At 38.3% G+C, this 14,722-nt stretch overlaps 1 protein-coding gene across 2 annotated transcripts in view; it reads left to right on the forward strand.

Moving 5' to 3' along the window:
- RAPGEF5 (Rap guanine nucleotide exchange factor 5) overlaps positions 1-14,722 on the forward strand; it is a 216,990-nt gene that overhangs the window by 173,916 nt on the left and 28,352 nt on the right. For both annotated transcript variants that reach the window (XM_019652001.1, XM_019652002.1), the window contains exons 13-18: positions 1,556-1,700; positions 2,887-2,984; positions 4,590-4,620; positions 5,560-5,638; positions 7,959-8,108; positions 11,697-11,794. In XM_019652001.1, coding sequence (XP_019507546.1) covers positions 1,556-1,700; positions 2,887-2,984; positions 4,590-4,620; positions 5,560-5,638; positions 7,959-8,108; positions 11,697-11,794 — 601 coding nt within the window. The remainder of the gene's footprint in view (positions 1-1,555; positions 1,701-2,886; positions 2,985-4,589; positions 4,621-5,559; positions 5,639-7,958; positions 8,109-11,696; positions 11,795-14,722) is intronic.

Below are 14,722 nucleotides of genomic sequence, written 5' to 3' on the forward strand. Positions count from 1 at the left end.
ATGCATATGCAGCTGTAGTAAAAAGCTCATCTCTTCACTTACATATGCTGACCTAAAAGAAAGAAGTTGTTAGTATTTCTTAATTTTCCAGATTTTTTTTTTCTTTATATTAGTCAAGCCATGATAGCTACATGAAGCAAAGGAAAGGACATTTGCATAGTGGAGCTAATGTAGGATAAATCTTTATATTTTTACCTTTCAAGAGAAAAACTAGAAGAAATAGATACTTTAACAGAGTCTTTGTGTGTTTGCCTGAGTTTATTTCACAGGTAGAAATCAAAGAGATCCGGTGGCATTAATGTATTTTCGCAGGTTGGGGAGACAGTGACTGAATTATATTTTAAATTCATTACAAAGCCTGATACAGAATTTATTCCTATTTTGCAGTAAAGAATATAGAATCCTCCCCATCAACCCCAAAGCCTACCTGTGTTGGCTATCATAGCATCTCCTATTCCTAGTTAACGTTTCGGTGGGTCCTAGATGCTCAGAAGTGATAATGCGGGGGACAGAAACACTAGGTTGGTTTGGAAAACACCAGGTTTCTTTCTCATTCCTCAGGCTTTAAGCACACTGCCTTTGAGGTTGTTATTTTTATATAATTTAACAGCATAGTTAACACATGGTCATTGTATACAAATTAGGAAATGCTTGTAAGTATAGTAAAAATAATTCACGTCCTCTGAAATCTCATTACCTTGAGAAGGCACTGTTAACTTTCAGTATATCTTTCCAGGTAATGGAATTGTTTATATAAATAAGCAGCTAATAGAAATGGATCCCCTAACACATTCTTTTCTTACTTTCCTACTCAATATATTGTGAGTGTTCCCTGTCAGTAAATGTGCTGCTGGACCATCAGTTTTATGGCTGCAGAATAGCCCATTAAATGGATATGTAATAATTTAGTTAACTATCCTCAATGGTTGAAGCATTTAGGTTATCTGTATTTTATTTTTCCATTCCAGTGAACATGAAAATTAGCAGTCCTTTCTACTTATGTTTGCACATTTATCCAGACCCTTTTTTCAAGTAAATTCCTAGGGGGTAAGCATTTGAAAGATATCACAAATCATGTTCCAGGAATCTGTGCTCATCGGGGGCTACTTTAGGAGTAACTGGTTTTACAGAATTGTGAATTTCTGAGGATCAAAGGGTATTTGGACTAGTTCTCTTCTAACATTTATGGAGACAATGCTTCCCTATATAATGTGGCCATATCTCTTGGAGCCCCCTAGTATCTCTATTAATGGGCCACCTAGTATCTCTTTGAGGTGGCATTAAAAATCCATGCCGCCTATGGAACTAGGTCAGCAGCTGTCAGTGCCATCATCTCACCCTTATCTTCATGGCCTGTCACCAAGTGTACGCACGTCATTTCCCTGGGTTTTCTTTTGTTCTTCAATGTACACCTTTGGCTGTCCCTACACATACTCTATTCTTCCTGTGTGCTTAGAACTTGTAAATTCTTTGGAAAATGTGCTTCAGCAAGAGTAAATGGATCTCTTCATATTTTTATTTTCAACAATGAATATGCTTTCTTAACAATTTGAACCTATTCTGCTAAGAAGTATCAAGGCAAAGAAGAAAACTCAGACATTCCTTGTCGAAAACGTAAGGTCTTACATCTTGTTTCCCAGTGGATTTCTCTGTACAAAGACTGGTTACATGAAGATGAACATTCCAAAATGTTTTTGAAGGTAATGTGAAACATCCAGATGTTTTTTGATGCCAAATGACTGGTTTTATTTTCAGTTATGCATTTCAGAAATCTCATTTGTAGGTTGCAGTCATTCACATTTTTATAGTATTCAAGTTGAGATGCAAACAAAGTATTAATTTGTTTTGGCTTCTGAGGCCTGATAGTCCTTAGATAGATAGAATTTTTGTTTAATTTTAGACAATTTATTATGAACAAATGTAGAGAACAAATTTTACATTCACTAATTTAAGGTTATTTTATATGTCATGAGAAGTTTGATTGCAAAAGAAATACTTATGGAAAGTAAAAAAACTTGATACTATTTAATGTGTTGAGATTTATAAATATGAACTAGACAGTCTCATTTATATAAGATTTGCATAAAATGTTATTTATCATTTAAAAGCTATATTGACAATATATACATTGTGAAACTTTTTAGGACATCGTGTATTTTGAGAATTTTAAGCAATAATAACTTGTAATACTACCTTAGATTTACGTTTGGAATTAGATAAACTTATATATTTTTCTAATCAATAATAGGCTGCAGTATGTTTTCAACACAGATGATTCTCTGGCGATGATTTGTAGATCGTTGGATTCCTTTAGCCACCCAAGTCATATTAGCTGTGCAGGTTAACACAGAGAAGGAATAGAATCGGATTCGAGCAAGGAAGAGTTCTAAATATTTCAGAATAGGCAAGTGTCCAAACTGATTTGGCCTTTTGTGAAGGAAATCACTTTGAATTAAAACTTGAGATATCATTTAGATATCCAGTTAAAAAACATTTAACCAACGCTTTGACTAAATTAATGTTATTTTCAAAACAACTGGGTAATTTAATTCAGTTGATTTTTTTTTTGCCCTCCCAAATGATTACGTGGATATCATTTTTAAAAAAATATAGACTAGGCATGGAAATCTGGAGTAGCTGGTCAAGGATTGTCTAGATTTCCAGCATTCCGTACCAGTAGCCCCTAGAAACTGCGAGGGAGCCATGCCAGTTGAGTGAGAGGCTAGAGGTGTAATCCCACTCAGGACCTCATTGGTACCTGAGTTAACCGCCTGCATTGTCCTGGATTCCACCTATTTTACTGTGCAGGTTAAGCATCGTATGAGCCTTCATCCTTACGAAGTAGGGATTAAGCCTGTTCAAATGCCGTTTTTCTTTTGTCCCAAGACCATATACAGGAACGTACTAGATGATGTATATGAATATCCAATACTTGAAAAAGAATTGAAAGAATTTCAAAAGATACTTGGAATGCACCGTCGTCAGTAAGTATATAATTTTCCATAATATAGTTAATAAAAGAAAGTAGCAAATGTGATAGAATTTGGGATGTATCTTGATTCTTTTGCTTTTCTAATAGTAAATTGTGTATTTTGTCTTTATATCTCAAAATGAATGAATATTAAATCAAGCTTATTCACTATTTTTTTAACCGTATTTGACACAAGAGGAACAAACTGAGCCATGACAAGCGGGGTACTAAAAATAATCATTTAATAAATTATCATTTCATTTTAAAAATGTAAATATTTAACTTGTAATTTTGGGGGCTCATAGCTTTCTCTAATGGAATAGGGGAAAATGTTTTATAAATAGGTCCCAGCAAGTCATGGAGTATATTAAAAGCTCAATTTTATGGACTCTCTGAGGTTTCTTTATCAATTTAAAAAGATTAAAGGAAACTATTTACTCAGTAACCTTTGGCAAGTTCAAATATACATCAGGTATCTATCATTAGTCTTTCAAATTGTCAGTACTTGACTTTATTCTGATTATACTAATTCTCATTAATTTTGGTAAATGAAAACATCAAGTCATTGTTGGGTTTTCAGGCATAGCTGCAAAGTTAATCTGAAGGGGGAAATTGTTCTCTAATTTACAATGTAGTTTCTACTTAGCAAACACGAAACACATCTGTTGTCAAGTTGTGAAAAATTTCTGTTAAGATTTCAGCAGTCACAAATGCACGTCTCATAGGAAACGTTAATTCAGGCCTTCTAGATTACGGATTTGAGATGTAAAGCCTAACTTATTTTTGGAAAGGGAGATCCTATTGCAAATTAAATGTCTATATAATTTTAGGGAGCAAAATACATCATATGTAAGCATTACTCCTCAATGATGAAAATCACACGTTTAGAAAGTAAAAAATGAAGTACAAGTTAGGACAGCATATTAAAATGAATGTTGTGAATTTTGCTGGCCTTTTGATAGCCTAAGACTAATGAAAATATGAACAAATAAGTGAAACAAAAAAGAAAGACAATCTTTATATCAAAATAATCCCCCACGTGGAAGTTGGTCTACGCTGTAGGCAGGCCTTATTACTGTTGGGAACCTTTGGTTCATGTTTATACACTTAAATGCATTAAATATATTAATGGAATTTAATACATTCCATTAAAAACTTACATAAAAATGGGAAATAATAGATTCAAATGAGAAAATGATAAAAGACATACTCTTGCCTCTTTGATACCGCTCTGAAAAAGATGCACTTTGGCTGACATATTTAGCTATCTGAATAACACTAATTTCACCTAAAATCTATCACTCTATGAGAAAACTTAGAATTTCTGTGTCTTAAATCCAGTTCTTACCCCAATGCTCACTTTCTGTGGGTAGAAAGCGAAGTATACCATTAAATAGATAGCTTCTTTTCTTCCTGGTTCACTTCAAATCCAGAGCCCAAAGTCAAGTGTGGTCTACATTGTAAACTAATGAATGCTGTGTTTGATCTTTCGGAAAAGCAAAAGCGCCCCCCCCCCCCCCCCCCCCCCCCCCGGTACCTGGAAATTAGTCTTCTGTGATAATAACTGCCTTACTCTAGGTTCGGAACAAAGACTGACTTCTCATTCTTATCCTTTCAGCACTGTAGATGAATACTCACCACAAAGGAAGGTAAGGCAGAGCGTTCTCTTTCTGAAATGGGGCGATCCCTTTTGGAGTCCTTGCCTTGCCGCGCTCGGCATTTCTTCCTAGTTAAAAGGAACACAGCCTCAGGCAGGACAGGGCACGGCCTGCCAGGAAGTCTGGGGTACATACAGCTCGCCTACCCTTTCCTGCATCATTTCACTTTCCCTGTGCTGGTACAGATTCCACTTCAGCCCTGTGTCCTTGGCTTCCTCACATTCTGCATATTTTGTGGTGCCTTTTGGAGTCTCAGAGTCCCCAGAGTGATACAAATTTGAATTTTAAACATTGATGCAAAAAAAATGAAAAGAAAAAAAAAAAATCCAGGCAAGAAACTTGACTACAAGAGTAAGAATGTCTTATCAGAAAAAGGTTTGCACTTTCAACCCAACAGAAAGAGATATGGTAGCGAGAATGAGTGTGTTTCCTATTCAACTTGAGGGAGGGAATGCACGATGAGGCGCCGGGCGCAAGTTTTGTAGAAGCTGACATAGCAGGTGGATAATCATAATGAGTAACATACCTGTTTCCCTTAAGAAAGTCATCGTATTGCAGCAGAAGTGTGAAACCATCTCAAAATTGCTTTATCCAAAAGCAAGGTTGATGTTAGGATAGGGAGATCAATTTTTTTTTAGAAGAATTTGTGGATGTTTGTAGTAACCGGATATTCTCCAGCATGTTGCATGGAATCGGGCATCTTTGTCTGATGCTGACCTTGGCCAAGGTCTGTCATGTTGCTCAGAATCTCCACCTCCACACGCATTAATGGAGGCCACTCCCAGTGTATCACTCTAAGATTGGATGGGTGGGTTTCATATTTTTAAAAATGGAAATTGGCTAGCTCTTTTGGAACATGTTGTAAACAGCTGTGGTTTTCCAAAGGGCAGGAACACATTGATTCATTGTCCTCTTTCTCCCTTCTCACAGAATAAAGCCCTTTTCCACCAATTCAGTCTTAAGGAGAACTGGCTCCAGCATAGAGGAACAGTGACTGAAACAGAGGAGAGTGAGTATGATTTCAAGAAGGATTTGGCATAGGTGGAACAGCAGTTAGTCACCATCCTTCTTCGGCGTTAACGCGTCACCCTGCCTTCAGCCATTTCCAGCTGTCACTCCCCTCTAACAAGTACTTTAGAATAAAAAATGATGGGTTTTCTTTTCTTGCTTTGGGTGTTCCAGTTTTCTTGGTCATGTAACAGTGTCCCGGGAACCAAGGCCATTTTTAATTCGGGAAATTAGGAAAGAAGACTGCAGGGAGCCTTGTGCGTTCTTGGGGAGAGGTGCAGGGTTGCCGGGAAGCACAACCTTTCCCTCTGGGTCGGACTCTCCCCAGCTCTGTGTGTCCATTGCCTCTCACTAACTGGAAAGTCCATTAAAGCACATTTAGGGAAGAAATCTTAGAATAATGAGAGGAAGGAAGTGCTTCAAGGCAAGGTTCTGCCAGGCAGTGCCCCACATCCAGTATGTGCTCAGCCATTGCCCATCAGTGCCCACAGGGGCCGTGACCCCCCGGGAAGATGGGGAAACGCTTTGTTAGTACCCAGAAAGTGCTGGCGTGCTTTCCTTTGGTAATATTTTGTAACGGAACAGATAATGGTTTTCTCCTGTTTGGATAAAGATTGAGTCAAGGGCCGAGCCGGGAAATACTTCGAGCAATTAAAATGTTCACACTATTGTCATTCAGAGACTTTCTCTTTTAACTCTCCTTTCAGTAAGAGCTGAAATTCTAAGTGTGAACATTTAATATTTGCTCAACTTCTTGAGCACTTAATGAAATGTCAGCAGCATGCGTCTTCTGTTATGTTGTTTGTATATAACGCTGCCCACGGTGGTGCTGCTGTGTTATAAATGGCGTCTGGACCCCGTGGAAGAGCAGTGATCCGACCTCCTAACTCCTTACCTGCTGATCTTCCTTGCCTATTTGTCTTACAATTTAATTGTGCCATTTTCCAAGCTGAGTTCCAAAGAGTGATTATTTCAAGGCCCCAGGCCTCTTTTTGTTCATCAGCTGGTTAAGCAAGGTATTGGGTTGTCAGAAAAGTCATGACGCATTTTTGCAACGAAAAGCATAGAAAAAATACGTCATGACTTTTCTGACAACCCTATAAACTTCCATCACATTTAGTGGTTTGTAGATCAGATCTTTGCCTTGCTCAAAAATTCCATTTTTCTATGGAAGGAAAGAAAGCCTTTTTGTCTCTCCCAAGTCTGTTGACCACATATAAAGCAGCCATTTGTTAGTTGCTATTGATTTAGTGGCACACCCAACCAAACCAAAACAAAAAAAGCAAAATACTGTCAGTACCCCCTAGTGGCATGTTTACTTTGAGGTTTGTACTTGTAAACTCATAGTTTGTCTTTTACTTTATTTGCATTTCTGTGAAAGCATTCCTGGGTTTCTTTTTGTGGTGCTATTTAAATTGCATATGAAATTTCTCTAACAGCTGCACTCGTATTTTTTGTAACATATAAGAGAATACCTAAGTATATTGTTGTCCTGTCTTTTCTAAAGAAGGTAATGTTTTATTGTTCAGAATGGCTGATATAAGAGGCAAATCATGTGTCAGTTATCTCCATTGCTATTAAAACAGTTTCTGCTATCAAATAATAAAGAAAAATTTTTCCAGGACCCATTTACCCTGCTAGTAATAATGTCCTAGTAATAATTATTAGCATCACAGACAATAAAAAGGAAATTAAAATGGCTTGAAATGTGACCTCTATTTGGAAACTAAATTCACGACCACCTTGATGGGAGGACAGGGGTGGGGGAGTCATTCTTAAATGATTATGAAGGCTGAACACAAAAACCACAGCAAATGACAGATGTTTAGATAAGATTCTGAGAATTCTGGTAATGAAATGTGGTCTTCTTGATTGGGTCCCTGTGATTGTCCAGAAACGGAGAGTACATAAAAATGTATGAGTTAGACATTTTAATCTACTGCTTTGGGAGATCTCAGTAACCCTCAAAGAAGGGACTCAGAAGGACAGTACATGTTTCACAGACCCCACTGTGTTGTGGTCAGGCTGTCTCAACTGTCAGCATGCACTTGCGTGACGTGGGTCTCTCATTACGGTGTGGAACGCCTAAGCACCACCAGGCTGGCTCACCAGTTTCTAACATCTGTATCTCCTGTGTGTGCAAGCACACATTTGTATGCATATGGCCTCAGGTGCCGATGTGCCTACATAAATATGTAAATCTAGTTGTGGATGTTTTATAATAATGAGAACAGGGAGGTGGGTGGGTGCCGGGATTTGGACAAGTCTGTACCTCGTAGCCACAGTTTTCTGTTTACTAACAAGTCTCCTGTCTTGTGCAGTTTTGTGCCACGTGTATATAACGGAGCACTCCTATGTCAGTGTGAAGGCCAGAGTTTCCAGTACAGCCCAAGAGATCCTGAGAGTTGTGGCCGAAAAGATCCAACATACAGAAGAGGACCTGGCTCTGGTGGCCGTCACATTCTCTGGGGGTAAATTATTTTCTGTCCTTGAATATTCATCTTTCCCTGGCTCTCTTCCAAAAGGAGAGAATTGACATTTTTATAGAGTAAACGTGCAATGCGTCCCTTCTGGGTCTGCAGCTGGATGACCACAGTAACAATGGGAACCCGCCTACCAGAGGTGTTTCCATGACAACAGTTGGGGACTGTTGGATACTGAATTTCCTCCCCAAGAACTGAATAGAGAGGCACGCCAGTGTTTTGAAATATCTTATAAAGCTTTTCATATTTTGTACTCTAGATAAGCCTTTTATTTTCATATTTAAATTAACTTGGGAAATTGCTAAAAGATGAAATTACTTTAGGAAGAAAAAAAAAAGAAAGACAGCCTTGAACTAGTCATTTGCTGGCTGACGATTTAATACTTAAAGACTCCCTACTGAAGGAAATAAAAACTGTACAATAAGCCGAAAGCTCACATGCAGTGCTTCTTCAGGTGGACATGGGGCATAAAGCCTGGTTATAGCTTTTCCTTCTGTTGGGCCTTATTTATCCTCAGAGAATGGTTTATTGTCTGTTTTGAATAAGATCACACAGATTCCACGCTGACACTATTGATCTGTGTGACCTGAACAAACCTCTTGGTTTTCACCAGAGCCTGTCAGATCGCAGTGTCACGGGCCTCCCTTTTGGTCTACAATCTTTATTTAATATCTCATTAACCCTGAGAAAAAGACAAAGCAAGTGACTTAGCATCAGTTGTTGAAAAATGGGAGGACTATGTGAGCTAATCAACCAGAGGTGGGGCTGGTGGGGTAGGAGGAGCAGATAACCGGAGAGCTCCTTTACCCTTTGTTATCATTCTAGAGTTAGGAGGGCAATATCAGAATTTACCTTGACATGAGAGCTTTATGTGACAGAATACCGCTTCTATTGCTTTGTTCCTCAGAGCCAAGTAAAATGGTCCGACAAGCTAGTCAATTACACATGCAAAGAGATATAGCCCTTCTCTCTAGGCCTAATAAATGAGTCTCTGCTCCGTCTCCCAGGGCCCTCCGTGTGCACCCCATGAAAACATGAGCTAGAAAAAAAAAAAGCAAACATTTGAGAAACATGTGGATTACCGGAATTTTAATCAGAGAGTGGTTGAATTTTCAATAAATTATTTCAGACATTTCCAGATAGAGAGGAGAAATGTATTTTACATTTAATTTTAAGGGACCAAAAATATTAAGTGATTCAAAACAATATTAAGCTTCATCAACACCAACATTTTCCTCTCAAGACAGTACCTCTACAGAAAGTAATCCCTGGGTCCCCGTTCAGATGGAAAGTGCTTAAGAAGAAAGAACCCTGAGTGAACTTGGTAGCACAATGGAGACCCAGCTCCTTTGGAGGATGGCCTAGGGCCACAGGTGAATCTGGAAATTAATGAATGGTTCTTTTACTACCCAATATCTATTTGAGTGCCATGAAATGCCATTGTTACACTCTATTAAATTGGATCCATCAGGGTGGGCAGTGGCATTTTAATGTGTATAGACTCGTGACTAATCATCATTAGAATTATCAGCTCATCTCTTGAATTATCCCACAGATTTGGAAATGTGCCATCATTTTCTATCAATTCGTAGTTTTGTCTGCTAAAGAGTCTTTCTGCCTACAGCTTGATATCCCCCAACCAATAATGTGTTTATAAAGAAAAAATAAAAACAGAGCTTAATGTGTATTCCTTGCTCCAGTTCCATAGTTTTCACTAAATAATGTTTTAAATGCTACTTCAAAATGAAATGACAATGAGATCTACTGATATTTTCTTTTTGTCAAAAAAGTTTAAAGATATTGGCAATTTGTAGGTTTTGTGGATTTCTCTAAAAAGTCTGGTACTGTTATCCTCGGAGCTCTCAGTAGGTTTCCAGCTGTTTTGTACCCAAGGTGGGGGTATATGTATATAGTAACAGCAACCTACCTACAATTATTCCGAGCTTAAAATTCTATCAGCTTTAATCTTTTACAGTGACAAACCTGAAAATAAGAAAAAAAATTTTTTCTTAGCAAATGGAAAAATGACTGTCAGAAAGCCATGACATTTTATTCCAAAGGAAGTGTTGAATGGCGCTCATAGATTCCACTTTAAGGTAGACAGGGGCACACAGAGGGTTACAAGAAATTATAGCTAAACAAAGAGGGAGAAGACGGAAGAACGTCAGGGCCCAGTGGTGGGGGACCATTTACTCCAATGTCAACAGCTCGACCTGACGGCACTATTGATCTTTATAATGCTGGGCCATAAAAAATACATTAGATTATCATTTGTGTGCTCTGTATTAAGCAGAAATGTTCAAAATAAAATTTGGCATTTGAACTGATTAAGTTATCTAGAAAAAGATATGTAGACTATCACATTTCCCAGCCATGCTGGATAACTGAAGGGCTGCTTTAGGAGAAGCTGATTATATTACAGTGGAATAAACTTGAGTATTACTTTAGTTGATTCCCATCTGTGTTTTGTAGTTAGGAGGAGGACATTTTTCTATGAAGAAGGCTATTGTGTTATAAGAGAGCTCCAACAATGGCAGAAAAATGGTCAAAGGATAGGGACAATTTGCACTAAGGGTAATAAAACGGAAAAAGAATGTATGAAAAATTTCAGCTTCACTGGTAGTCAAAAAATACAAATTAGACTGCAAATATGTTTTTGGTTTTAGTGAAATATCAAACTTACCAAAAGTAATGATCAGTGTTGGTCAGTTTAAGAATCAGAAAGCAGTTTTGACAGTTTGCATCAAAACTTTAAAGATATTCATTCCCTTTGATCCAATAATTCCAGTCCTGGGACTCTTAAGAAAATCACCTAGAAGCAGCCAAAGATTTATACACAAGGATGTTGGCTTCAGCAATATATAATATGGCTGCTATAATAATAAATCCAATTTATCAAGCCCTGTGTGTGCCAGGGCCTATACGAATATTTAGCAATTATCTTGCCATCTAATTTATATGACAGAAAAAAATTGGAAAACATTAAATGTTCGACAATAGCAGAAAGATTAGTGATGGTATAATGGACTGTTATATAACCAATTAAACATGACATATATAAATAATTTTGACAAGTGGGTAAGTGCTTATAATAAAATCAGAATGTGAAAGTACATATGGGATAATTTCAAATATATATGTGTTCATAATTATGTATTCACATGTATAAATAATTGCAACTATACGTATGTGTACACACACACACACACACTATTACATAAAGTTTAGAACAAAGTATACCCAAATGTTAACCAATATCACCATCATATGGTTATCTTATAGTGATAGGATTATGAGTAGATTTTACTTTCTTCCCTAAACTGTTCTTTGTTCTAAAGAATGACTAAATATTATAAGAAAGGATCACAAGTAGATTCCACTTTACGGATAATGAGCAGTGATGTGCATGGTCCCACTGGTGTCATTGTACAGAGTGTGCAGAACTGAATTAAATCTACTTTACATCCTATTCACTTGTAAATATTTTTCACTAGCAAGTTTCACTCTTTAGATGTACCTTGTGTGCCTACTGCTATTCTTGTGTTTCTAATTACTCTTTTTTTTTTTTAAATAAAGAAAAGCATGAACTTCAGCCTAATGACTTGGCCATCTCCAAGTCCCTGGAAGCTTCGGGCCGGATATATGTCTACCGGAAGGACCTGGCTGATACTTTGGTGAGGACCTTTAGCCTTGTACTTGAAGCACACAGACACAAATGTCAGACTAAAAACTTACTTTAGTATGTTTTATAATGAATATTACAAAAATACATGGAACTATTTCCTCCTCTAGCCAACAATGCACTTGTCAAATAACACTTCTTTTGCAAATCAAAGACTCACAACTTGAGGAATTCTAAACCCTTCCTAAGTCAAACTGTGTTTCTCTCTGAGCCCCTGAAACAGGGAATTGGAGAGAAGTGACTCCCTCTCCAATGGAATCTTAATTCCATTCCTTCTTTTCTTATGGAATATCTGGAGGTCAGGCTGAGAAACAGCACCCTGTGTAGATTTAAGGGGAAAGAGACTGTCCTTTGTTTCTGTCCATTTGATGCACTTTGAGGGTACCCTTCCCTTGAAGAAAGGGTGGCCTTTCCTGTGTGGGATGGGCTCATAACAATGTGACATCAGATGCCACTCAAGAGTAAGAGTTTGAAGAAATGTAGAACCCATACTGTAACTTATTTTCAGTTCAAATTTAAGACCATTTACAGCAAAGTAGATGACTTGTTTCTAAAGACCTCCGTCTTGCAGTTGCTTTCCAAATGGTTGGATCAGGCCTCAGGTCCATCGCCCATAAAAAGCAGGCTTTATCAGATTGTGATTGTATCATCTAGACTCATGGCCCTAGTCTGTTTCATGGAATTGTCACTGGGCTGGGTCTTTCCAGCTGGCTCCTGTTGTATATATAATTGAGGAATGTACATATAATGGAGGAATGTGGGTAAACCAAAGCTGCTCATAATAAAAATATTTTATGCTTATAATAAAAAAATTATCTACAGGATCTCAGGCTATCATAATATTAGTTGCTGTCTTTTTTTTTTTTTTTTTTTTAGCTGAGCCAGGCAGCTCAGCTCGGGCTGGGAATTGAACCGGCGACCCTGTTGCTCAGAGCTCACACTCTTGAGTGAGCTCTTAACCAACTGAGCCACTCGGCAAGTCCAGTTGCTGTCATTTTTTATACTTGTTACCAAACACGTATGTGCTGAGTAATTCAGATACAGTATCTCATTTAATATGCCCAAACACCCTGTGAAGGTTGGAGAGGCTAAGCAACTTACTCTAGCTTCCTACTGCCAAGTAGGGGATAGTGCTACCATTTCAGTCCAATTATATATGACGCTGGAGCACCTTCGCATTTCTTTCACTTGGACATGATGAGGGAGAAAAGCAGAGGGAAACCTTTTGTCTGACTTGTGCCTTTCTGGCTCTGAGTCCCCTTCAGCAGGAGATGTAATTCTACGTGATGTAATTCTGTCAGTGAAACATGACAAACTGGATGTTGCACAGCGACTCTGAGTAAATCATGAGATTGATTTGACTTCACCTTTCCCCATGGAGGAGGACGATCTAACATGTAGCAGCTGTGGGCGCCTGGTGATGGAGGGAACCCGCACTCTACCCCCTTCTCCACCCTCCTCCCAGTGCCACACAGGCGTCTCTGGCAGATCCCCGGATGCATGCCTGGCGTGCTCTCCTCCGCCGTCTGGGGCCAGCGTCAGCAGAGTAGAAGGCAGGCCTGAGGCAAGGGCTTATGGAATAAGTGGGTACCATGCCGTATGTTCCTGCCCTGAGTACTTCCCCCACCAACTTTGCACAGCACCTAAACCTTCCCCACTGGAATGCTGGCTTTAGGTATTTCATCTCCAAAATAGTGCAGTTGAAATGGAACATTGTTTAAGGGAAGGATAACACGTGACACCACTAATATCTACTATACTTACATATAGATGAGTTAATCTTGGAAAACAGGAATTAGAGCCGTGAATGAATGGGATGGAGGCATATAAAGTGTTTCTTGGGTAGGGTGGTGCCAGGGTAAGGGGCATATTTAGAGAGAGAGTAGGAGAGGTAAAAGGCTAAGTGAAAATGTCCCTACACCACCAAATGAGTAAGCTGAGATTTGTGTTACTTCCCATCCCATGGCTCTCCCTTCAAATGCCTGCAGTGCAGCATGGTGCCCGTCTGGTCCTAGCCCAGCCAGACTGATCCCTGAGAAGCCGTGGCTTGTTCCCCACTGCAACACCTCAGTATTAGCACACGAATTCATTCTGTCTGCCCTTACTGAGCTCTACCCTATATCCCACTCTGGGGACACAGGGACAATTTATACCTTGACCTGCTCTGAACAGAATCAAGTCTGTGGAAAACCTCTCTGAAGGTCTTCTATCATTCTTTTTTTTTTTAATTAGGAAAACTTTTCATAACTGTAAAAATTCTAAAATGCAAATAATTTATTTTACAATTTAGAAATAGAGATGAATATTTGAAATCTGAAACATTCCCTTTATCCTGCTTTGTCATTATTTTTGCAAAGCCCATTCTTTTATTTCCAAGTCATTAGCTATTCTAACATTATTAACTATTTAAGCCCAATCCTTCAAACGGGAGCATTTATATTTTAACTAGTAAATAGCAAATATTTTGAAAAGATGCCAAATAACTTTTAATACATTTAAAAGTGACAGTAGATTTAAAGTTGTGGTGGCATTTAATAATTTCATGGCAGATTTTGCGGTATTACTGTCACCAAACTGATACCTATTTATTTGTGTAGGGAAAGCAATAGCTATTTAAAATAATCATCCACTGTGGGGATCACTTCTACTGTGGGGTATAAAGGAAGCAACTTTTATTTTTTTATTTCATGTTTAAATGTTCTTTTTTGCTTTCCTCGAGCACTTTAATAAAATGTGTAAACGTGTGTCTGGGATGAGACTTGTTAAACATATTTCCTGTAAAAGCCATGTCTGTCTTTATTGAAAGTACACCATGACATTTCTTTTGTTTGTTTTTGTACTTACCCTGCTGGCACATTAATTCTTACCAGAAGCCCAAGTGGTTTCAGGGCTTTCGCTTTCATTATGCTGTCTGCCTGGG

Source organism: Hipposideros armiger, unplaced genomic scaffold (genome assembly GCF_001890085.2).
Source record: "Hipposideros armiger isolate ML-2016 unplaced genomic scaffold, ASM189008v1 scaffold_171, whole genome shotgun sequence".
NCBI lineage: Eukaryota > Metazoa > Chordata > Mammalia > Chiroptera > Hipposideridae > Hipposideros > Hipposideros armiger.